At 43.0% G+C, this 25,065-nt stretch overlaps 3 protein-coding genes across 4 annotated transcripts in view; all 3 read left to right on the forward strand.

The window, feature by feature from the left end:
• The window catches only part of LOC144075839 (immunoglobulin superfamily member 21-like), a 182,925-nt gene extending 181,776 nt beyond the window's left edge, over positions 1 to 1,149 (forward strand). For both annotated transcript variants that reach the window (XM_077603261.1, XM_077603260.1), the window contains one exon: positions 800 to 1,149. In XM_077603261.1, coding sequence (XP_077459387.1) covers positions 800 to 879 — 80 coding nt within the window. In that variant the 3' untranslated portion in view covers positions 880 to 1,149. The remainder of the gene's footprint in view (positions 1 to 799) is intronic.
• A 4,049-nt stretch (positions 1,150 to 5,198) lies between these two features.
• Positions 5,199 to 7,831, forward strand: klhdc7a (kelch domain containing 7A). Its single transcript, XM_077603259.1, has one exon. The coding sequence runs from the start codon at positions 5,326 to 5,328 to the stop codon at positions 7,243 to 7,245; it is 1,920 nt and encodes a 639-aa protein (XP_077459385.1). The 5' UTR covers positions 5,199 to 5,325; the 3' UTR covers positions 7,246 to 7,831.
• Positions 7,832 to 15,604: 7,773 nt separating this feature from the next.
• Positions 15,605 to 24,616, forward strand: dhrs3b (dehydrogenase/reductase (SDR family) member 3b). Its single transcript, XM_077604006.1, has 6 exons — positions 15,605 to 16,085; positions 21,528 to 21,671; positions 22,666 to 22,785; positions 22,897 to 23,135; positions 24,040 to 24,165; positions 24,251 to 24,616. Exons 1-6 carry the CDS (start codon positions 15,891 to 15,893, stop codon positions 24,333 to 24,335), a joined length of 909 nt encoding a protein of 302 aa, XP_077460132.1. The 5' UTR covers positions 15,605 to 15,890; the 3' UTR covers positions 24,336 to 24,616.
• Positions 24,617 to 25,065: the final 449 nt, after the last annotated feature.

Below are 25,065 nucleotides of genomic sequence, written 5' to 3' on the forward strand. Positions count from 1 at the left end.
ACGAGCTTACCCTTTCATTTTGCGTTGTTAATGCGGGGTGAAAAACAGAAGGTGATTTAACCCACGCTAATGATGCGGAACTGTTGCCGGATATGCTAAAGCAGTTTATCGGGCTTTCGAGAAATGAGGGGAAAAAATGAAATTTTATAGACGTGGAACGTTGCCGTCGTAGAACGGAGGTGTCAAACTGTAGGACGGGGGGCCGGATTTGGCCCGCTGGATCATTTAGCGTGGCCCAACAAAGTCAATTACGTTTTTTGCCAAAAGCAAAATTGACATAAAATTTCAGGGGTCCAGAAATTGGGGAATAGATACTGTGGTACGGTATGGTTGGCATGTCCGCCTCGCAGTTCTAAGATCGATGGTTCAATCCCCGGTGGGTTTTGTGTGGGTTTCTCTATCCCGAAAACACTTTTTTTGCCAAAAGCTAAATTGACGTAAAATTTCAGGGGTCCAGAAATTGGGGAATACATACTGTGGTACGGTATGGTTGGCGTGTCTGCCTCGCAGTTCTAAGATCGACGGTTCAACTCCCGGTGGGTTCTGTGTGGGTTTTTCTATCCCAAAAACATACATGCTAGGCCAATGGAAAGCTCCAAATGGTTCCAAGGTGGACGATTGGTTGTTTCAACGCCCTGGGTTTGGCCGGGTCGGACCCCCTAGTGGGCCGCTTCCGGCCCACGGGCCTTATGTTTGAAACCAACGCTCTACGCAGTTGCACAGATTTGTTCATAAAGTTTATATTTGTATTTAAACAACCCGTTTGGTAACCGGCCTGGTATTTTTGTGTTGTTTACAGGTGGAGTCTCGCCCCTGTACGCCATGGGCGGAGTCACGTGGATGGCCCTCGTCCTCACAGTGACGGTGGAACTGACGTGAAAACTCGTACGCACGCACGCACCCACATACTCGCCCTCCTCACACACCAGACACGCAAACATTTCAAAACAACAACAACAACAAAAACATCGGCGTCCTTTCCACCACTGCGTCACGAGTGTTTGAGACCACGGTGCTGCCACCTGGTGGTGCTCCTCCCATTTTTTTTCTAACGAAAATAACCACGAATAACTCCCGTAAATCCTCTCCAAGTGATATATTTTGTTTTTTGTCTGCCTGTTGATCAATAAAGTTAGTTCAAATTGGAAAGATGGCGTTTGAATTTGATTTTTCATTTCTATTTTTTTTTATTTTTTAATGAAAATGTCCCCGATTTTACCACGCAAATGTGAATGAAACGCGGCATTTTGTGCCACAAGGGGGCGGAGTCGCAGAATCGGGGGCGGAGCAATGAAGATGTTAACAGAGCGATCTGTATACTATTTTGGGGGATTTTTTTCCTCTTTTTGATGGCTTAGAATGTAAAAAAAATAATAATAAATGAAGTTGGAAGGTTGCAGGAAAATCCTTGTGTATTTTGTGTACATCAGTGTAAATAATAAAATTAATAAATAGGTTTTATGGGGTCGTGGGGAGGGAAGGTTGCGGATTTGTTTGTATTTTATCCAATAGAACTAAAAATTGGGTGAAAGAATTTTAAAAAATATATATACTTTTTTGCTGTATCCATTTTATTTGTTATTTTTTAATATGCAGCATAAACCAATATGACGGGAAATGTTCTGAGGATGGTGATGCATGTAAATCTGATTTTTTTCCCCTATTTTTAATTTCTGTTTCCTCGTGTCATGCTATTTCGAGTGACTTACATTGTGTGTGTATCGCCGTCAATCTCTCTCGCGGACATTGGCCTGGGATTGGTCGCAGTCACGCTGGCTTGCTCCTCCCACCACGCCGGGCTTGATAAAACAGGGTTGTTTGCATCTGTTTCATTTCACCTGTATTAAAAATGGAGAGATGATTAAATATTTGCCGTGGCAATTTTGATTGAACAAGATTTTTGGATGACTTTCCCTTTAAGAGATGTTACTAATAACTACTGTTGCCTTGAGATAAGAATAAAATAATATAACAAAACAATATACAAGTTAAATGTATACAAAGATAAATTTGATAATATAAGTCAACATCAATTCATATTGGTTTTGTTGTCTTCGGCGTACAGTTGGATGAGCAAAATTAATAATACGTAAAAATAATTTGTCGCATTCAGCTATGAACTGTTGTGAATTTTTATGTGTCAATTTGTTGCAATTTACAATATTTATCAAGTTATAATACACACCAATGCATTCGTTAATGCTCCATACTGCTTAACCTCACAAGGCTAACGGGGGGGTGCTGGAGCCGATCCCAGCTACACCCTGAATTGGTGGGCAGCCAGAGAACAATGAATCTTATAACTAAATCATATTTTTTATTTTTTTTTAGGTTTCCTGGATTTTTTTTTCGCTAATATGCCATTTTTTAAAGGTCGATAATCAAAAGTTCCAAAATTAAAGCTCGCTAGAATGTTCAAAATAAGGTTTTTAAACATTATTTGTATCTAAATGTGACAAAAAATGTTACTTTCAACATGAGGTCACTTTACAAAAGCCATAATGCTGCATAAATATTTTTAAAAATGCATTAATAAACACCAAGTTTTCCCCGGGCCTGCATGGGTTTTCTCCGGGTACTCCGGTTTCCTCTCACATTTCAAAGACATGCATGCTAGGCTAATTGGACATTCTAAATTGCCCCTAGCTACAAGTGCTTGGACGTTTATTACCTTGTGCCCTGCGATTGGCTGTCCACCATTCAGGGTGTCCAAGTCAGATGGGATAGGCTCCAGCACCCCCGTGACCCTAGTGGGGATAAAACGGTTCAGAAAATGAGAGGAGATGAGATGAGAAAATTGTAAACTACAGCCGCTAACATCAAGTCAAGTCACTAAATAGGCTTCCGACGGTGCGCCGAATGATAGTGTTTTCCCCCAGAAAAGCCAAGTGCCGCATATCTGTGGCCGCGGGGCTTATTTTGCAACCCTGTTTGATGTTGGCACCATAATCGTACACATTAAATTTATTCCAGCTCAACTACGGCCAAAGTCCCCGGCGAGCCTTTTTGAAGGAAGGCTTGTAATGAGAAAGCCAAAGCAGCTCGCATCCAATTCAAATGTTCATTTAACACGTCATCATCCCTTCTTGTTTTGTTTAAATAACAAATCATATCTAAATTTAAGATACGTTCATCAGCTTATGTAGGTTTAAAAGAAAACCCAACTCGGACTTTCCTTTTGGAGCGTTTACTAAACTTGCTAATCATTCATTTCCTGAACCAGTTATCCACACAAGGGTCGCAGGAGGTGCTGGAGCCGATCACAGCGGATTTCAGGCACCCTAATTGGTGGCTAGCCAATCGCAGGGCACATGAGGACAAACAACTAATCATAGCTAGGGGCAGTTTAGCATGCAATTAGCTTAGCGTGCATGTTTTGGTGATGTGGGAGGAAAGCGGAGTACCCAGAGAAAACCCACACAAGCAGTGAAGACCCATCTGGGAATCGAACTCTCGACCCTAGAACTGTGAGGCAAACCCACCAACCGTGAAGTGAAAAGCTGCGTTCTAACAGTCGTACCTCTACTTACGAAATTAATTGGTTCCAGAACTTTTTTCGTAACTTGAAAATTTTGTAAGTAGATGTGTACTTTATATGTAAATTATCTAATTTGTTCCCCGGTCCTCGCACAACTACAAACTAAACCCTTTAAAATTGGTCAGTGGGTTTTAATCGCTTAATTAGGGGAGCATTTAGTCGAGGTGGACAGGTATTTAAGAAAGAATCTTGAAACATGGATAGTGGTTGTTGTGAGACAGCCAATTGAATTGAGTTGAATGCTTTTATTGTCATTATATGAGATAGAATGAGAGCCCAGTAGCAGGTAGCGATATTCTAAAGTGAGAATCAATGCATCCGTGACAATATTTTCAAAATAACGGATAAGGAAATGCATTTACTTTTTGGGCGATTTCCTAACTTGGATCATTTTCATATCTTAAGTCACTCATTTGCATATTTTGTAACCTGAAAATTTCGTACCTAGAGGCATTCGTAAGTAGAGGTATGACTGTTTTAGTTACTTCGTAAGTAGAGGTATGACTGTATTTAGTTATTTCATAAGTAGTTGTATGACTTTATTTAGTTATTTCGTAAGTAGAGGTATGACTGTATTTAGTTATTTCGTAAGTAGAGGTATGACTGTATTTAGTTATTTCGTAAGTAGACGTATGAGTGTATTTAGTTATTTTGTAAGTAGAGGTATGACTGTGTTTAGTTATTTCGTAAGTAGAGGTATGACTATTTAGTTATTTTGTGAGTAGAGGTATGACTGTATTTAGTTATTTCGTAAGTAGAGGTATGACTGTATTTAATTTTGTAGGTAGAGGTATGACTGTATTTAATTTTGTAAGTAGAGGTATGACTATTTAGTTATTTCGTAAGTAGAGGTAGGACTGTATTTAGTTATTTGGTAAATAGAGGTATGACTTTAATTTTGTAGGTAGATGTATGACTGTATTTAGTTATTTTGTAAGTAGAGGTATGACTGTATTTGGTTCTTTCGTAAGCAGAGGTATGACTGTATTTAGTTATTTGATATGGGAAAATTTGATTTGAGATACAAGTGACATACGAGCTCGGTCCCGGAACGCATTAAGCTCTTATCTCAAGGTATTGCTGTATTTAGCGCGAGCCTCCGACAGAACCATTTGAACTGGAGTTTTCCTACTTGACAGTCTGACACGACAGCGTTCCATTGGCGGCGTTGTACATCCGGCTTATGGAAATGAACGAGGCTGTCACTTTTCTCTGAGGAAGCTTTCTCCATCCGCCGCAGGATTGTTGTTCCACTCCTACTTTGCGCGACAGGTTTGGCGATCCGTGACGCGACTGTGCAAACAGATCTAGGTCCTGCTCGCTTCGTATTCGGTAACTCTATTGTCCTTTCCCACCTCTTATTTAAACCTCGCTTCTGCAGCTTAAGCTGTGAGTCATAAGGTAATAAAACTTAATACTTTTGCAGCAGGTGACGTCTGCGCTAATAAAAATGCTGCTCAGCTCTTGCGGTTTTTGAAAATACTTTTAACGGGGAAAGAGTAAAGTAGCAAGTGAACGGTTTGACCCAATATTGATCTTAGCTTTCGTGGAATTTGCATTGGATTCACCACAGGTGTTGCGTGACCGAAACCCCGCCCACAGAAGGATGCAAATGTACCGCGGCCGGTTTTATTTGACACCTGGAGGCGGAGACCGGCAGTCGCCGGATCACGGGAGCGCTTTTGCAACCCAGATCGGGCGACATGCAGCTGTCCGTCGAGACGTGTTGACAAAAGGATCAGCCGAGCGGTCGTTGCTTACCGTGGTCGTGATCCGCATCCGCCGCCATGGCCGTGGCGGAGCTTTTTGGAGTCGAGTTGGACATGCGTCTGCTGCTCAAAATCGGCCTTTCCGCCGTGACCGTGCTTCTGGTTTCGCTGGCCTACAGGGTCTATGGCTCCAGGAGCAACGAGAACGATCCGGTCCGGCAGAGTGGAGATCCACAGACCTGTAAAAGATGCAAGACCAACGTCACCGGTGGAACTGAGGAAAACCATCTTGGACCTTCGTACGCCGACGGGAAAGCAGAAAAACAAAGTACGATAGAAGCGAATTCATCCAGTGATAGGGAACCAGTTCTTTCTGGTCCAACAAAGAGTGGGCGAACCAGTCGCTTTTTACAGAAGGTAGAAGGCGGTACGGGTGTCGGTAGGGAACTGAGGCAAGAGTTGGAGCAACACGGTTGCTACTCTAGCTTCATCTCCAAGGCGGAGATTACGGTGGAGGACGCCCAGCTAATGGCGGCTCCTCCAGGAAACCAAGTCGTGCATGGCAAGATCTACGAATACTACGTGGAAAGTTCTTCTCAGTGTACTAAGGATTCAAACGCTGTTGTGGGTCAGAATAAAAGTCCTCCTCCGGAGATCAAAAGCCACGCCCTGGCGGAATCGCCCTGCCAGGCGGATCCAATTTCGACACCCCTGCGCAAGGACAGCTATCTCGCCGCCGCGGAGCAGTCGGCGCTACCGAGTCCAGTTCCCCCGTCTTGCGACTCCACCGGCGGCGTTCCACCGATCGGTTCTCCCACAAACGATGACCGGCAGAACGGCGGCAAGCGTTCCGACCTGGAGGCGGTTCTGTTGAACCGATCGGTAACCCCATCGGATTTGGAGAGGCTAAAAACTCAAGTGGATCTGGGCAACTGTTTGGAGGCGCTCTTTTTGGCCAAAAAATATGACGAAACGCCGGTGGTCCAGGCGGCCATTGAGGTCATGTCCGATAACTACTTGCAGGTGCTCCTGGATCAGGATCTTTACGGGCGTCTAACCCGAGCCGAGCGGGAACTCATCCGGCGACAGAGAACCAGCGGGAGGAGCTTCGTGGTAGTGGCGGACATGAACCCCAGAGACCGACCCGGGAACGCCCAAAGAACGGCGAAGAAGAACCCGAGCGCCTTGCACTGCTACGACCGCCGCCAGGATGCCTGGCAGCAACTCTGCGCCATTCCGCCGGAAGCCGCCGGCCAAGCTAGCGCCGTGTGCACCATGGACAACTACTTGTTCGTGGCAGTCGGCACGGACGCCGAAGCCGCCGCCCCTTCCAAGCGAGTCTTCTGCTACAACCCCCTGACGGCCATTTGGAAGGAAATCAGTCCCATGAACGAAGCCAGGCCTCGTTGCAAACTAGCCGCCCTGGATGGCTACGTCTACGCCATCGGCGGGGAGTGCCTGACGTCGGTGGAGCGCTACGACCCGTGTCGGGACAGGTGGACCTTTGTGGCCCCTCTGCCCAACGACACCTTTGCGGTGGCCCACCACGCCACCGTCTGCAACGGGGAGCTCTTCGTCTCCGGGGGCGGCGTCCGCTACATGCTACTGCGCTACAGCCCCAAGAACGACTCCTGGAAGGGGAGTCTTCTGGCGGCCGGCAAGGACAGGACGGTGGATATGGTGTCCGTGGGGCCCTTTCTGTACCGTTTTGAAGTCAACCCCCTGCTGGGGGTCAGCGTTTACCGCTACCACACGGTGGCCCGACTGTGGTACGAGTGCGACACCAAACGCCTTCCCCGTTGCCCCGCCTTCAGGTGCGTGGCGATGGACGAGGACATCTACTGCGTGGGGCGTCACTTCACCTTGAGGTTCCGGGCCGACGAGATCTCCCCGGCGTTCGCCCGGGAACATTTGAGCATCGCTTCTGCCGCCAACGGCCTGCTTTTTCCCTTTGTTCTGTCGCTCCCTGATAAGAAGCCCCTGCAGACCAGCGTGTAGCACCATTTTTGAATTTATTAGAATTTTTTTTTTGGAACGATGATAACATCCTGCCCGCCAGCTGGAACCAAGCTCTGCATCAGCTTTTTTTGCCGTAGCTAACTTTTGACGTCCTCCCTAACCTTCCCGTTTGCATGTTCTCCCGGGCCTGCGTGGGTTTTCTCCGGGTACTCCAGTTTCCTCCCACATTCCAAAAAAACATGCATGCTTGGCTGATTGGACACTGGTATTATCTTATCTTAGCTTATTTTCTTATCTTGTCTTATCTTATTTTAGATTATTTTATCTTATTTTATCTTAGCTTATCTTAGTTTATCTTATCTTAGTTTATCTTAGCTTATCTTAGTTTATCTTAGCTTATCTTAGTTTATCTTAGCTTATCTTAGTTTATCTTAGCTTATCTTAGCTTATCTTACCTTAGTTTATTTTAGCTTAGCTTGGTTTGGCTTATTTTAGCTTAGTTTAGGTTATCTTAGCTTATCTTAGTTTATCTTATTTTAGCTTATCTTATTTTGTCTTATTTTAGCTTATCTTAGCCTAGCTTATCTTAGCTTAGTTTATCTTATCTTAGTTTATCTTATCTTATTTTCGCTTATCTTATTTTATCTTAGCTTAGTTTAGCTTAGCTTAGTTTATTTTAGCTTATCTTAGCTTATCTTATTTTAGTTTAGCTTATTTTAGTTTATCTTATCTTAGTTTATCTTAGCTTAGTTTAGTTTATCTTAGCTTAGTTTATCTTATCTTAGTTTAACTTATTTTAGCTTAATTTATCTTATCTTATTTTAGCTTATCTTGTTTTATCTTATATTGGCTTATTTTAGATTAGCTTATTTTATCTTATCTTATCTTAGCCGCTACCGTCTGTCTTGAAGGTAAGAACTCCATACACTACTGTACATAATGTCACATTATATTCCAGATTATAACCACTAGATATGTATTTGTTACTTTGTGAGCGTAGGTGGTAAATTACAAACATGTTTTTTTGTTCCATTGTAATATCCTATTTTAATATTTTTATTCAGAGGGTGGCGACGGATTAATTTATATTCAGTTATTTTATATAGAAAAAAAATGATTTGACATACGAGCTCAGTGCCGGGACGCATTAAGCTCATATCTCAAGGTATTACTGTATATCCTAAAAATGTGTGTTGTCGCAAGATGTTTATTCTGCATAAAGGAGCGATTGGACTAAACACTAAAGCAGGGGTAGGGAACCTATGGCTCGGGAGCCATATGTGGCTCTTTTGATGGGTGTATATGGCTCTCTGCTAACTTGTGTGATAAAATATGGGAACCGCTGGTGAGAGACCACTTAAGCCCCGAACTCACCAATGGGAGCGTCACACTGTGGCGCCGACACTATCTCTAGCGCCTTTTTAATCATAATTTTTCTTCATTATCCTCTTTTGCATGCATACTCGCATTGATACTCATTGATTAGCAACCGTGAAAAAATATTCTTAAAAGAATTCAGAGACTTTTTTTACTTTCAAAGTGGCAAATGATTAATAAATGCACACTTATTTTTACTGTTAAATTCTGAGTATGGCTCTCAATGAATAATGTTTGAAAATATGAATTGTTTATGGCTCTCTTCGTCAAAAAGGTTCCCGACCCCTGCACTAAAGTGTCTGGCGTGCTGCATATTTTTTACGCAAACGTGCGACAACACAAACATGAGCTGACTTTATTCGGGTTTTATAGCAATTACTGGCCCTTTATTAGCGATCGCTAACCATAAATGTAAAACATTAGCGCCGTAATGGCCATCTGAATGCTGTTTGCTCAGATTAATGCGGACTGGATTGCCTTGCAAACAATTTGCGCCTTTAAATTTGCGGCTCCGCCTTGCCATTAAGTGACTTTTATATCATTTCAGATCTTCCAGCTTCGAGCTGCTAGCGCCGAATCTCACTCGTGAGTAAGTGTGGCGGTAAGTCATAAACATTATACCAGGGATCGGGAAGCTTTTTGACAGAGAGAGCCGTAAACAATTCAGATTTTCAAATGGTTTTCCCTCAGGAGCCACAATGTAAAAGTCAAAATACATGAAAAATTATGCCTTTTTTTTGTCTTTTCACCACTTTTAAAGTGCAAAAAGTTTCTGAATTCTGTTGACAACATTGTTACGCTGTTGCTAATCAATGAGTATCAATGACACTATGCACTGATGGAAAAAATGATGAATAATACGGCCTTAGGAGTTATAATCACAATTTAAAATTCAAAATATATGCAAAATTGTGCATTTCTTTAGTAATTTCAACACTTTTAAAGTGCAAAAAGTCTCACAACATTGTTACGCTGTTGCTAATCAATTACTAGTATGAGCTACATACCGTATTGGCCCAAATATAAGACGACCCCCATTATAAGACGACCCCCTCTTTTTCAAGACTCAAGTTTGAAGAAAAAAAATTAAATTTTTATCCACAAAATAATGACAGTACATCTGAAACAAAATATTATAACAAGATGTTCAAGAGGAAAAGCATGTTATTTTAGCTCATTCAAATCATGCAAAAATGTACATCACATCTCAATATCTGACCATATCAATGTGTCAACTAAAGTGCAATCACATTTGTAAATGAATGGCTTCTGTTTTTTAAATGTAAATGAACCAATCTATTGTGATAAAACAACAAAATTGCTAGACCACATGTGTCAAAGTGGCGGCCCGGGGGCCAAATCTGGCCCGCCGCATCATTTTGTGTGGCCCGGGAAAGTCAATCATGAGTGCCGACTTTCTGTTTTAGGATCAAATTAAAATGAAGAGTATGATGTATATTAAATTTCCTGATTTTCCCCCTTTTAAATCAATAATTGTCATTTTTTAATCCATTTTTTCTGTGTTTTTAGTTCAAAAATCATTTTGTAAAATCTCAAAATATATTTAAAAAAGCTCAAATAAACATTGTTTTAGATCTATAAAAAAACGGAATATTCAGGGCTTTTAATCCAGTTCTTTTAATCCATTTATAAAAATTAAAAAAACTAAATATTATATCTAAAATGGTCCGGCCCACGTGAAATCAAGTTAACGTTAAAGCAGCTTGCGAACCAACCCGAGTCTGACACTCTTGTGCTAGAATAACTTCCTATCTTATACTTGCAGTAAAACTCCATCGGCTGCTAACCACTTTAGTCTCTTTTTGTACTTGCTTACTTATCTGACCACTTATTCATATTACCTATTACTTATCTAATTTGACTACTCAATTACGTTGACTAATTATTTATTCATTGTTTATTTATGTGTGCATCATGGTCACGCTTTAAATCTAGTTATAGTATCTATATAAATAACAATAAAGCCATTCAAGTCAATTAGCCATCAGTATTCAGCATTCGCTTTAAAAGCATCTGGCGCCATCCTGTGTTGTAAATAGGTACAATGTCTAAACCCCGATTTTAAGACGACCAACACTTTTTTAGTCTTATTTCAATGCAAAAAAAAATTGTGTTACATTCGGATAAATACATTATGGCTCCTGACACCCGCATTATACGAACGAGGCGATAACGGCCGCGTTGGAGATACGTGGGGCGCAAACGTAACCGGCACCGTGACCTGAATAGAACGCAATTACCCGCAAATACACCGGCATGCAAATGGGGGTGTCATGCAATATAAATACGGCCAGCTTGTGAAAGCATCTGTCGCAAGGCGGGGCGCTCTCCCCTTTAAGTGCGACTCGGTTTCCCGTTCGTAGGACGCCGTCTTCGAAACGTCGCCCGACGCGCTTGTCATTCCGCCGCGCGTTCCCGTTCGAGTCATTACGCATTATAAGACGCACGGCGAGCGACGGAAATATTCATGCGCGGGCTCGTCTATGCAGAGGCGCGCCGCTATAGCGGAAACGCCGCTCGGAGCTCGACGGGTCGCCGTCCGGGGCCTTTGGAAACGTCGCTCAACCGAGAGCGGCGCCGCCACCGGGCGCTGGCAGATGGTGGACCGTCAAACATAAGCGTCTTTGATTCTTGCTAATTAAACACTTTGATTCCATGTAATTAAGCCCCTAATGGGATGGGAGATGCACGCCGCCGCGCAGACGTCGCCTTGGATGACTCACAACTCAGGTCAACTCCGGCGTCGACTCGTTTTTTGTTCTTTTTTCAGTTTTTTTGGCAAGGTCTAGGGGAATGCTAACAGCTAGTGAGGATGGATTTGCATAGCATTAGGGGACATCATTTATGCTAATAGGCTGTGGTCCCGCGTTCTATTTGACGTGCGTGCGATTTTCAAGTGGAGGAGATCTTAAACTAAACACGTTAAGTCAGGGCGTGTTTACAGTTATGGAAAAAGTTAAACAACAAAGTAGCGCGATGCTAATTAGCGTTTTAATCAACAGAAGACAAGTGACGCAAAGTAAATAGACTTGTGGGAACTCACATTGAAGTGATGGGTCGATGTCCAATTGTTGTAGAAAACGTCTGGATCTTTTCAATTTTGTTGACCTCCTGCAATACATATTCATGTTAATGAACATATATGTGTAAATATGTAATATTATAGCCGATTAACTCGATTATGGAGCATGAAGGTAATATTGTGGTACGTACTGTCTAATCCCCTTGCTGATTTGTTTGGTAGCAGGTGCATGTGATTAGGTAGTGTTTTGTTACACTGCCCACTTGTGGCCTGGAATGTACACTGCAGTCCTGCGTTTTTGTTTTCTTCTCCTCAGTGGCTAAATCTACATGAGGTGACCTAGAAATGCCCTAAAATCAATTGGAAGTGACCCGGAAATGCCCCAAAATCAATAGGAAGTCACCCAGAAACGCCCCAAAATCAATAATAGGAAGTTACTAAGAGATTGACTAAAACTGTTTGATATTAAAGACCTGAATAGCCTAAAAATCACAAGGAAGTGATCCGGAACTGCCCCAAAATCACAAGGAAGTGACCCGGGAATGCCCCAAAATCAGCAAGAAGTGATTAAAAAACTAAAATTAACAGTTAGTGGCTAGGAAATTCTCAAAAAAAACAACAGGAAGTGATGTAAAAGAATGAAAAGTGAGCCAAACTCAATTGGAAATGACCCATTAAAAACCCTAACACAAACAGAACAGAGCCAAAATGTCCTCCCATTGACACAACACACTTTTATAATGAACCCTCATGTCTCACCGCCATTGACGTCTATAGACGTCCAAAATTAATTTCCACTCCAAATGAATTAAACGTCTCCCACCGTCCACGGCAACTGATAACTTATATTATTTCTCCCAAAAAAATGTCCTCGGTCAAGCTTTTTCATCTCCGAGTCCTTTAATCATGTTATTAACCGCCATCAAATAAACATATTCCCCGCCAATGATTTCCAACTCCATTTGCATTTTATTTGAACGCATGGCTTTTACATTACGGCCATTTCCCCGAACGTGGAATATCGAGGCGTGACTGCTGCTTTGCGGTCCGGAACGAAACGCGTTCGGTCGGAAGGGCCGTAAAGAAAATGGCCGCAGACATTAAGTTCTCCGCAACGATAAAACGTGCATCTGGGTGGCGCCGCTTTTCATTGTTGGCTCGGCTGCCCGTGCGCATACAAAAATCTACAACCCGTAGGTGTGTTTTGCTCATCGCCAGGGTACGCCTCTTTAATATTTCATTCCTCATGTATAATAATAATGTTGGGCTCGCTCTTGCGTGTCTGTTTTAACTCCGATCCGGTCCGGTCCGGTCGGACCGATTCAATAGCCCCGTCACGCAAAGGCTTAGCGGGACTAAATTCCCCGAAGCGGCAAATGACCTGTCTTTCTAATATCCCTCTCCATATGTTTATTTTTTTTTTGCGTTCAAGAGCAATCCTAGTAAAAAATAAGTGCGGTGTAAAATAGTACATTTGGGTGGCAGCGCGGTGGAGAGGTGTTTTGCTTGTCGGGCTCGCAGTTCTGGGGCCGGGGGTTCGATCCCAGGTGGGTTCTCGATGTGTGGAGATTGCATGTTGTCCTGTGGGTTTTTTCCGGGTACTATGGTTTCCTCCTACATCCCAAAAATGTGCTAGCTAGGCTAGGTATGAGTGTGATTGGTTGTTTGTGTCATTGTGCCTTGCGATTGGCTGGCCACCAATTCATGGTATCCCTAACCTGGTGCTCGTTGTTTGCTAAGATGGGTTCCAGCACCCCCTGCAACCCTTGTAAGGATAAGCGGTTCAAAAAAAGATATTATTTTTCAAAAAATATCTGTAAATAGGATAACTTCAACACGATTCAGGTGTGTCCGTAGTTTGCTGGGATAGGCTCCAGCACCCCCAGCGACCATTATGAGGATAAGCGTTTCCTCTGGGTACTGCCCCGGAGACAGCTGGGATTGGCTCCAGCACCCCCCGCACCCCTCACGAGGATAAGCAGTTCCGAAAATGAATGAATGAAATGGGGCTAAGAGCCATAGTAGATACTAAATATAATGAGAAGCAAAGAGCCGCCTTCATTTTGGCCGGGATCCACATGCGGCTCGAGAGCCACGTGTTCGTCACCCCTGCCTTAAAGTCGTATCGGGTTGGAATCAAATCGTGACCCGTGAATGGCGATTTGTAGACACGTTTTTCCCCGCATTTTATACGTTTCTTGATCATTTCAAATCGTGTACGCCGTATAACAACTTTTGTACAGGTTTTTTTCAAGTACGTTTTTTGTAAAACCGATCTAGTTTTACCCATTTTGGGTCTAATCGTCCCAAAAAAACGTCATCATCAACTGCTAATCGTCATGCTTTAAGCACGATATGCGTACTCGCATTCCCCTTTTCACTATATAAATATAACGTGTCAGCAAGCAATGTACCCAGACAGTCAGCGGCGTCATACATCGACAGAATGTTGAATTTAGTGCATAATGATTGGGCACCGCGTCCACTTTGGAGAAAAGTTTAGACTTTTACGTGAGCAAATGTGCCGTGTTGCATTTGTAAGCTTTTTTATCGCTTAATAAGGGGAATTGCCATCATTAATAAGAGTAGTGATTGGCCAAAGTTGACAGGTATGTAGACATTGGAAAAGTCCATGGTGGACAAATATGACAGCAGATGTCATATTTTGAGGGTAAAAAAAAGCCAGAAGAGGAAAGATGGACACCATCTAACAAGCAGTGCCAATTACCCGGACATTGCGGATTCTTCGCCACCGCCACCGAGGCAACAAACAAGCCCGGGAAGCTTTTCCGAAATCTCGCGTGGCCGTCGAGGACGTCAAAATGAGCGCCGGTCCAATTATTGGACACCTCAAAAGCAGCCCTGGCCAATTAGAAATAAATAATAATAATAATGATAGGTCGCGGTCATTCCGCGCTCGTGTTCCATCATTACGGAAAAGTTTTTTAATGACCAGCAGAATTTTCGGCCACCCGTTGGGCCATATTTTGGGAATAATGGGCGTCAAAAACTGCAAGGTTTTATGCCATTAATTTGTGGGGGTTTTTGTGGGACGCTGGTAATAAAATGGAGAAAAATAGTCCGGGAAAATATGTACGCTGGAAATGATCAGATCAGAAAACATGTTGAATGGCGGCCATGTGTAATATTTAGACGGTATGTGCTGTGGTAGTTAGTAAAAGAAGAAAATGGATAATAATAAGATGATTTTTTTTTTTATTCAGTAGGGTTACACACTAAAATGAAAGTTACACAATGGTAAGTATGGCTAGAAAAATAACAGTTAATCTGGATATTGTATTGAAAAAAAATTAATAAAGGCAATGGGCTATGTCCGATTATTATTATTATTATTATTATTATTATTATTATTATTATATGTTTTTATTGCGATTTGATTTTTTTTTTAAGAAAGACGTTGGACTGCCTGAATGGAAAAAAATAGCTTTTTAACTGAACTTTCTCATCTGATCTGTAGATGGCAGTAATAGCTTATTTTAAAAATAAATAAATAAACTGGTTTCCAGTCTGACATTGACAATGAATTTGCAGACTTCATGTTTTGGCCATATTTAAACTTTTATTTTACTGGGTCAACTGGCTATTGTTGGTATTTAAACATTATTTCTAACAATAACAAAATACATTCATTTAAATAATAACAAAAATAATTTAATGTAATAAAATTAACATTATAAACTCAATATTTACAATTTACAGCCAGAAAATGACAACAACCTGTCTGATTCATTTTCCCATTGGATCCCTAAATCATAATTGGGAGGGTCTTAAGTATTGGGCACCCACCTGGTGACCAATTTAGGAAAGCCCACCCTTCTAGTGTGCGTGTCAATCAGGATTAATGCCCCCCACCACCACCACCACCATACGTCACCCTATGTTCTCCTCCTCCCTCAACCTTTGCCTTCCCTCCCCCCCTCCCTCCTCCTGCTCCTTTGTAGCCTGGCCTCGCTTCGGCTCAACTCGGCTCAACTCGGGAGAACTCGCCTCGCCTCGCTTCGCCTAGCCTCGGCTCGCTTCGGCTCAACTCGGCTGGACTCGGCTCACTTCGGCTGGACTCGGCTCTGCTCGCTTCCACGCTCCGAGTCCATATAAAAGCGGCGGCCGGCGGTTCACGGAGCGCACAAGAGTCCCGTGCGTGAGCCTCCAGGGCAGAATGACGGCGCCGAGGCGCACTCCGACCAGCTCGGACGCGTGAGCGAGTCGGTGCCGCAGGTGAGAAAGAAAGCGACAAGTTTTCGCCATGGACCTGAGGAGCGCCTGTCGGGTGCTCGTTTTCCCGGTCCAAATGCTCTTCTTCGTGCTGCGTTCGGCCGTGTGGCGACTACTGCCGAGCAGGCGGAAGCAGCTGACCGACGAGGTGGTGTTGATCACCGGAGGGGGACGCGGCATTGGACGGCACCTGGCCAAGGAGTTCGCCAAGCAGGGCGCCAGGAAGGTAAGACCAAATGACACTTGTTCCGCTTCTTTTCGGGGTCACGTCGAGGTTTAATAGCCGATTTGCTGAACGTACTTGGACTGACTGACCCGAGTCGCTGGGTGGGAAGGGCTCAGGTATGATTGACGTGAACAAAATGGAGTCACCTGGTCGATCCCGTGCTGTACAATTCTTGGCTGCGTTTACACAGACAAATTGGTTTAAATCCGATTTCAATTCGGTTTGGGCCACATGGCAGACTAGTGGTTAGCACGTCCGACTCGGTTCTGAAATCGAGGCTTAAATCTGGGTGATGTGTGGAGTTTGAATGTTCTCCCTGGGCCTAAATTGTCCCTAGTTATGAATGATTGGGTGTCCGTCTCCTTGTGCCCTGGCGACCAATTCAAGGTAGCCCTCGCCTACTGCCACCAGTTGGCTGGGATCAGCTCCAGCACCCCGGGCAAGCTTTGTTGAAAAGCAATGAATAAAAAATGAGGGTGTCCCGGTGGAGAGTGTTTGCGCGTCCGCCTCACATTTCTGAGAGCGAGGGTTCTGACCTTCGTGTGTGGAGTTTGCATGTTCTCCTTGGGCTTGCGTGGGTTTTCTTTGGGTACTCCTGTTTCCTACCACGTCCCAAAAACATGCATGCTAAGCTAATTGTATGCTAAATTGTCTCTAGGTATGAATGTGAATGGTTGTTAGCCTTCCTGCGCCTTGCGATTGGCTGGCAAACCCATTCACGGTGAGCCCCGCCTACTTCCCCAATTGGCTGAGCACCTCGCGCGATCCTCGTGGGGACGAGCGGTACGCAAAAAAAATAATTTCACAACCAGTTAAATGTGATACTTAAATTTAAAGTCCCTCCAAACTCATAAAATATGTTTCAACGTTGAACACTGAAAAAAAGTCATATTTTCCTCATAGCCTGCCTTTGTGATCAGGCAAATGAAAGGGCACCCTTACCTAACGTTCCTTTGATTGAGCGTTGTGCCTGTAAATGTGAGATAAATAAGAATAAATAATTCCCTTCCGTGAAACAGCTATTCAAATGTAAACAAAAGACGAATGCGGACCAATATTTTGACTTTTTCCGGCTTTTAAAGTCCAGAAAGTTTAAAATTATCTAGAAAATATATCGATAGCTAATATATTTTAGCTCAGAATGCTAATCTTGCTATATTTAGATGGGAAATGCTCTCCACGACATCAGAAAATGACGCAAAAGAAGGAAATCAAACCGTCAAATGCAATTTTTCCGAACTTTTCTCAACTTTTTCCCACATTTTTTTGTTTTTTTTCATGATAACTTGGGCAAAAAAGCGAAAAACTAACAAAACAGGCTATTGAAGGGGCACTTTCGCGAGAAATGAGAGAAAACGACTGGCGCAAAGTCTTTGGCTGAGCGCAGCTGCACCACAAAAGACGTCCTTCAGCTTTTCAGCGCCTCATTGTCGGCCCGCCACAAAGGTGCGAAGGCATTGAAAGCGACACCTGCGCTAACGTGCGCGACAATCTACCTCCTGCCCGCGTCGCCGCAAAAGGGAAACAGCGGGGTCGTTTTAACCTCTGACGTGAACCGGAATTTCCTTTTTTTTCCCCCCCAAGACATACTGTGGCGTTGATGAATGAATGCTTGGAGATGAGCTCTTGCAGAACCATGGCTCCAAACAACAAAAAAACAAGAACTGGACTGGACGCTAGGGTAAAAAAGTCATTAAAAAAGCGGCTTGACGACGGGGGTCACGTTTTAGTACTCGTACTGGGTACTCGAGTACAAAGCGTACGTGTAGAAAAGCACAAAAAGTTGAAAAGTATAGTCAACTTTTGTAAAAACCTCAATTTTAATAGTATGTTATGTCTCTTTTAGTTCTACTGGACAAGGATTTTAAAGTAATTGTTAAAAAAAAGACACAAGTACTCAAGTATTTTTAGCAACAGGCTATATTGGGGCAGCCGGGTATTAGCTTTAGCAGTTTTTGGCAACAGGCTATATTGGGGCAGTCCAGTATTAGCCTTAGCTGGTTTTTAGCAACAGGCTATATTGTTTTTTTAGACTAATTCTAGGAAGTAAAAGCACATATTTGCATTTCAAGTCCCTCAAATTTACCTATTGGCAATTTTAATGTTTTTAAGACACGCCCCTCCCTATCATGTATTTTTTTTTTTAAATTAGGGAAGCCTTCCCACTCAAAATGGATTGGACGTCTATCGCCGTTAATGGCAGTTGAACACTTTTTCCAGTTCAATGTCAGCTGGGATCCAGCACCCCCCCGCGACCCTTGTGCGAATAAGCGGTTCAGAAAATGAATTAAAGTTGAAGTTGAGTTATCTACTTTGAAGTAAGGACGTCCCCCGATCAAAAATCGGATTGGAATTTATCGTAAATCGGGACCAGATCAAAAATCGGATTGGAATTTATCGTAAATCGGGACCAATCACGTTAGAGGATCGGAATCAAGTAAAAAAAAATTGTTTAATGTATTGCTTTACATTTTTTCGATACTAACATAACATTCAACACATATTGACTTCAATCCCAAAATGCTTCCCGAGTGGCTCCAATTTTTTGACCTAGTTCTACAATGTCTTCTGTGTCTTGTATCTGTCTTCCTACTGCATTTCCCGAATACAGGATGAAATAAAGTTCTAACCCAACCTAACCTAAACATTTTGTAGTAATGGCATAGTCTAAAATATCCGATCGTAACGTCCCTCACATACTTTGACCCGAGAGTGAAGTATTTGGTCTTCAGTCCTTCTCCTCTCTGGCTCGAAACGTGGATTTCCACACGCTTGAAAGCCACCACGCTGACAACAGGTTTGCGTGTGTATGTGTGTGTGTATATGTGTGTGTGCGATTGTGTGTTTTGTCCCGGAGGCGGGAAGCACAGCACTCCCAGCTGGGTATTGCCCCGCAAGTGACCTTGCTGTCTCTGCAGTAATTAGACAGCGGCAGGCGACTGCCTCCTGAACTCCCGCTGCCCCCTCTCCCTCCTCGGCGTGATTTTTTAAAGGTGGAGGCCGGGGGTGGGGGGGTTGCTTGGACATGGGATGTCTAACTTTGGCCCCGCGCGTGTTTGCTGTCCGGGTTTTGCAAAATTTTCCTCTTGTGCCGTGAACGCTCGTTGGCTGCCGTGAATGGAAATTCAATCTAGTTTAACTGGGAACGATTAGTGGTAGCTCCTCCCCCCAACCCCCCCCCCCCCCCCCCCCCCCCCCCCCCCACCGAGTCGATTTGGATTGGACATCCACTCACAGGCAGGGGAACATGATCGCTCAATGCCGGCCTTCCCAGTTGAAATGATATTATAGGTATATACACTATGCTGTATATAAGTATATTACATTATGTTTTATACTATTTGTCTATGTATATGCGTATAAATCTATATTTAAATACCGTAGACCAAGGGTGTCAGACTCGGGTTGGTTCGTGGGCCGCTTTAACGTCAACTTGATTTCATATTAATAAAAAACGATATAATATTTAGATTTTTTAATTTATAAATTGATTAAAAGAACTGGATTAAAAGCCCTGAATATTCTGTTTTTTATAGATCTAAAACAATGTTTATTTGAACTTTTTTAAATATATTTTTAGATTTTACAAAATGATTTTTGAACTAAAAACACAGAAAAAATGGGTTAAAAAATGACAACTATTGATTTCAAAGGGGGAAAATCGGGAAATTTAATATAAATCTATACTCTATTTTAATTTCATCCTAAAACAGAAAGTCGGCACTCATGATGACTTTCTCGGGCCACACAAAATAATGCGGCTGGCCAGATTTGGCCCCCGGACCGCCACTTTGACACATATGCCGTAGACCATAAATGTTCAACAATACAACCAAGCTAGGTCAATTTATCACAATGCATTTTTTTTACAATAAAATTATGTAAAATTAAATCTATATTTTTAAACCGTTTGCCACAAAAAAGCATTCTGATTTATTTTTTTACTTTTTATATGGCGATAATGTCATAATGTTTATCACATTGAATTATTTTTACAATAAAATTGTGTAAAACAGCATATGTAACAACAAAAATGGAATTGTTATTTGAAAAAAAAATGTTTTAGATGATTATAATGTTGGGCTTAATTTAATTTGGCTTAATCTTAACCTTGTTCAAACTGGGGGTGCTGGAGTCATTTGGATTTTCTTATTTTCCCCCTTTTTAATACATTTTTGAGATTTCCAATTGGGATGTGGTCTCGGCAGAATTATTTTATTTGTGAAAAATATGGTTTAATAACCGATCGAGTAGTGTGCGTGTGTGTGTGTGTGTGTGTGTCACGGGGTTAATGAAAATGTCTTTTTTTAGTGTTTCTCTTCCATTTTCTTCAGCCTTGTTTGCTGCCAGCTTATTTTTTTTGTCACGCCAGCTGACAAACCGTAATGAATCCAATGTGATTTTTAACAGGTAAGCACGGTTAGAGGCCTGACGTCTAATGAGATTTCTGCCGGGGGAGAACGGGGGGGTCCTTTGTTTGCCAGACTTCAATCCCATTAGAAGCTCTCGCTTATTCAACAGGACGTGTCTGCTTTGTGGTTATCTCCGGGCTCGGCAAAAAAAAAAAACAATCAACTCGAATAAGTTTGCCCAGGCTGAAAGCTGACAGAGTCAAATTTCTGTTTGTTTAGCCTCTTCGCTTTAGCCCGTTAGCAAAGGCGCCCGTTAGCAAAGGCTAACACTGGACTGCCCCAATATCGCCTGTTGCTAAAACGAGCTACAGCTAATACAGGATTCCCACAATATAGCCTCTTATTAAAACGAGCTAAGGCTAATACCAGACTGCCCCAATATAGCATGTTGCTAAAACAAGCTAAGGCTAATACCGGACTGCCCCAATATAGCTTGTTGCTAAAAGCAGCTAAGGCTAACACCGGACTGCCCCAATATAGCCTCTTGCTAAAATGAGCTAAGGCTAATCCCAGACTGTCCCAATATAGCATGTTGCTAAAACAAGCTAAGGCTAATACCGGTCTGCCCCAATATAGCTTGTTGCTAAAAGCAGCTAAGGCTAATCCCAGACTGGCCCAATATAGCCTGTTGCTAAAATCAAGCTTCCTTAATTAAACAAAAAGATGATTTTACTTATGTTTTTCTATTTTTGAAGGTCTAAAATAAAACCGATCAGTATCGGCAAAATGTATTTTGAAAAAATCAGATCGGGTACTCCGGTTTCCTCCTACATCCCAAAAACATGGATGCTAGGCTAAATGTAAGCTAAATTGTCTTGGAGACAAGTGATTGGTTGTGGGGTGGGATGGGCTCCGGCACCCTCACATGACGATAAGTGGTAGAGAATGAACGATGAAAGAGGCGCTAGTCACCAACGCGAGGCTGCTATTGGTGCATTCGGGACCATACGCGCCTATCCAAAGAACCACACACGGCCCGCGAGCCTCAGGTTTGACATCAATGAACGAAACCCCTCCCCTTTTTTGGCAGGTAATCCTGTGGGGCCGCACGGAAAAGTGCCTGAAAGAAACGGCCGAGGAGATTTCCCTGGCGGGAACGGAGTGCCACTACTTCCTGTGCGACGTGGCCAATCGGGAGGAGGTTTACAAGCAAGCCAAGGTTGTTCGAGAAAAGGTACTCACATTTTTTTTGGCCACTTCGCCTCTCCCATCTGGCGTATAGATTTATTCTTTGACACAATTCTCCCAAATAAGAGCGAAGAATGTTGATGACAGCTCTGGGGCGGCGAGAAAAAAAATGGTCTCACGGAAACAGACGTGGACAATCAGTGTAGTCCAAGAATTTCAATACCTAGGAATCACTCTTGACTCTCAACTTGTCTTTAAACGACAGCTCAAAAACACGTGAACTAAAATTGAATTGGAACAATACTGTTAAATATGCAGATGCTACCTTTAGTTTACAAAATCTTCCAACACAAGCCCCTCCCCCACTGCAAGATTTTGTACCAAAAAAATTCAAGATATCAACAAGGGCTGGCTCTAGAGGTGACTGTGTAATTCCCTTTAAAAAAAAGTGCTAAATTAGCCAAAGCACCTGGTCTCTTCATACCTGGAACTCAATAGCAATTAGCATACATGAACTCCCATCTCTGAACCTCTAGGCCAGAGGTAGGGAGGGAACCTATGGCTCGAGAGCCTTATGTGGCTCTTTTGTTGGGTGCATATGGCACCCAGATAACCTGTCAGTTAATATATGGAGTTCTGTATGCACCAATAGGAAATCTGTGGCATTGACGCTACATCTAGTGCCGCTTTAATCATATTTATTTGTATTGGACGACTATTTATGCATACAGTGATTAGCAATAGCGTAACAATGTTCTCAAAAGAATTCCGAGAGTTTTTGTACTTTAAAAGGGGTTAAATGACTAAAAAATAGTCATCAATCATCTTAAAGCCTGGCTATTAGCCGAACAAAATTGCGATCACAATGCTGTTTAAAACTGCTAAGCGTGTCTTGTATGTCATTGTTTATCTTCAACCTACACAAGGGACTAAAGATGGAAATGGCTACAATCTTACATATTTTCGTCAATATTTTCGTTAATATGTGCTGTTATTTAGTAAATAAATCAAACAACGGTTTGTCTTTTTTTTGGCTTCAGGTGGGAGACGTTAGCATTTTAGTCAACAACGCGGCCGTGGTCCACGGTAAGAGTCTGATGGACAGTGACGACGACGCCCTGCTCAAATCCCAGCACATCAACACCTTGGGGCAATTTTGGGTGAGTTTACGGGGGGTTAGGGGTTCAATGATCCTCTGGAAATTGAAAAAAAAATCAACACCTTGACTCTTGGGCCCCCTTTTGACGATATTCCATCCCCCTGGCTTTCAGACCACGAAGGCTTTCCTCCCTCGGATGCTGGAGCTCCAGCACGGCCACGTGGTTTGCATCAACTCCATCCTGTCCCAGTCGCCCATCCCTGGGGCCGTGGACTACTGCACCTCCAAGGCCTCGTCTCTGGCCTTCATGGAGAGCTTGACGCTGGGCCTGCTGGACTGTCCCGGCGTGGGGTGCACCACGGTCCTCCCGTTTCACACCAACACTGAAATGTTCCAGGGCATGAGAGTCAGGTAAGACCCAGCTAGAAGTGACAAGACCGACACGAATCCGTCACTGGGCGGAGCGTTGCATTTTTTTCAGTGTTTTTTTCCCGTTAGTCAGTGCGAATCGCGGAGCTTGTTCACTAATACGAGAGGAGTGTATACTACTTCTCGTTGGCAAGTAGTCATGTGTTATCCTATTGTGAGGACATTTGTGTGCATCATTTTGGGATTATTTTGAAGGGAATACAAAAGCAAACAGCCTATCGATGGTGAAAGTCAGGGTGGAGGCGGGGCAAATAGAGCCAACCCGGGAGAAGAAAGGTATCAAAATTTAAATCAAAATTAGAATTAAGTTTAGTGTAAGGTTAGATTAAACTTATTTTTGAGTGTGTCTGCATCGTAATCCAATTTCATTTAATTTAGTTTATGTTATGAGCGCGTTGCCGTTTACCACTGTACTGTGTATGCAAAAAAAGATAAGAAAATGATTTACGAAAAGCTTAAAATGCAAAAGGGCAAATAAATTTTCAAATGGGGTGGAATTGCAAGGGAGCAGGTGAGTAAACAGACAACTTGACAACTTAAAATTATGTTAAGCACACTCAGAAAAAAAATCATAAACTGAATTTTTGCATGTAGAAGCATTTGCAAATAGAAGACCCACTGAATTTTTACAGGTCGCTTTTCCCAGATTCCAACTTAAAATTATGTTAAGCACACTCAGAATTTTTTTTTGTCACCTGAATATTTTGCATGCAGAAGCATTTGTAAATAGAAGATCCACTGAATTTTTACAGGTTGCTTTTCCCAGATTCCAACTTAAAATTATGTTAAGCACACTCAGAAAAACTTTTCGTAACCGGAATATTTTGCATGTAGAAGCATTTGTAAGTAGAAGACCCACTGAATTTTTACTGTTTGCTTTTCCCAGATTCCCGCAGCTGTTTCCGCCCCTCAAGCCCGAGGTGGTCGCCCAGAAGACGGTGGACGCGGTCCGAGCAGACGTAGCTTTTCTCTACCTGCCTTGGACCATGCATGCGCTTGTCGTTCTCAAAAGGTGAGCTCCGTTCCGATCTAGCTTTCTCGATTTACCTTTTTGGACATTTCACTGATACGTTTTTTTCACCGTGCCAAATTCCAAGTTTCATGCCGCAAGTTGCACTTGAAGAAATCCACAAGTTCACGGGGAGTTACACCTGCATGAACACGTTCAAAGGACGGACTTGAGCCTCCACCATGGGTCTCGCCTTTGAGGATTAAGAACTGTGGACCTAAAACGTCCTCGGAGACGGACCAGACCACGTGGCGGGGAGACTTTCTCGGGGTGAAGTACGGGGTAACGGACCGGTCGCCCTTTTACGAATGTCAGGGAATGCGTTTTGTAAATACTGTACAGAGATGCCAAGTATCGGTCTGTACCTGTGACACTTGTTTTAGTCCCAGTTTCAACCTTCCTCTGATTTTTATTTGCATCAAATCACGATAATAAAATGCAGTTTTAGAGACGACTCGTTGTCTTAGAAGACGTCTGTAGCGGCGCCGAAGCTTGGTTTGTATCCGGGTTTGATGATGAAAGACGTTGGGTCGGCGAGATGGTCTGCCGCCGCTCGAGTCCATCTCAAGCACCCCATAAAATGGCTATTAATGCTCTTTTATAGGAGGGCGAAAAGTCAATGTCGCACCTTCAATCGATGGTGTGCTATTTTTGAGTCAGCAAAATTGCGACGCCGTCGCTCGTTACTCCGACGCCGCTTATCCGGGGTGCTGGAGTCTAACCCAACCTGAACGACACCCTAAATTGGTTGGGAGTCCGTCATAGTGGACGCACGGAGAAGGATGACGATCACAACCTGGGAATCGATCCCGGTTCTTCCCGTAACGAAGCCAGGTGAATGGAACACTACACCAGTGGACTGTGAGTTTAGTACATATTGGTTTTGGGTTTTTAACTGGAATT

This window comes from Stigmatopora argus, chromosome 6, assembly GCF_051989625.1.
Source record: "Stigmatopora argus isolate UIUO_Sarg chromosome 6, RoL_Sarg_1.0, whole genome shotgun sequence".
NCBI lineage: Eukaryota > Metazoa > Chordata > Actinopteri > Syngnathiformes > Syngnathidae > Stigmatopora > Stigmatopora argus.

What these genes read in the sequence shown, in the direction of transcription:
- dhrs3b (XM_077604006.1), top strand. Translation starts at nt 15,891, where the DNA reads ATGGACCTGAGGAGCGCCTGTCGGGTGCTCGTTTTCCCGGTCCAAATG. An exon ending in CCAAGGTTGTTCGAGAAAAG is followed by an intron (nt 21,672 to 22,665) that starts GTACTCACATTT and finishes TTTTGGCTTCAG; the next exon opens with GTGGGAGACGTTAGCATTTT. An exon ending in GCGCTTGTCGTTCTCAAAAG is followed by an intron (nt 24,166 to 24,250) that starts GTGAGCTCCGTT and finishes CCAAATTCCAAG; the next exon opens with TTTCATGCCGCAAGTTGCAC.
- klhdc7a (XM_077603259.1), top strand. Translation starts at nt 5,326, where the DNA reads ATGGCCGTGGCGGAGCTTTTTGGAGTCGAGTTGGACATGCGTCTGCTG.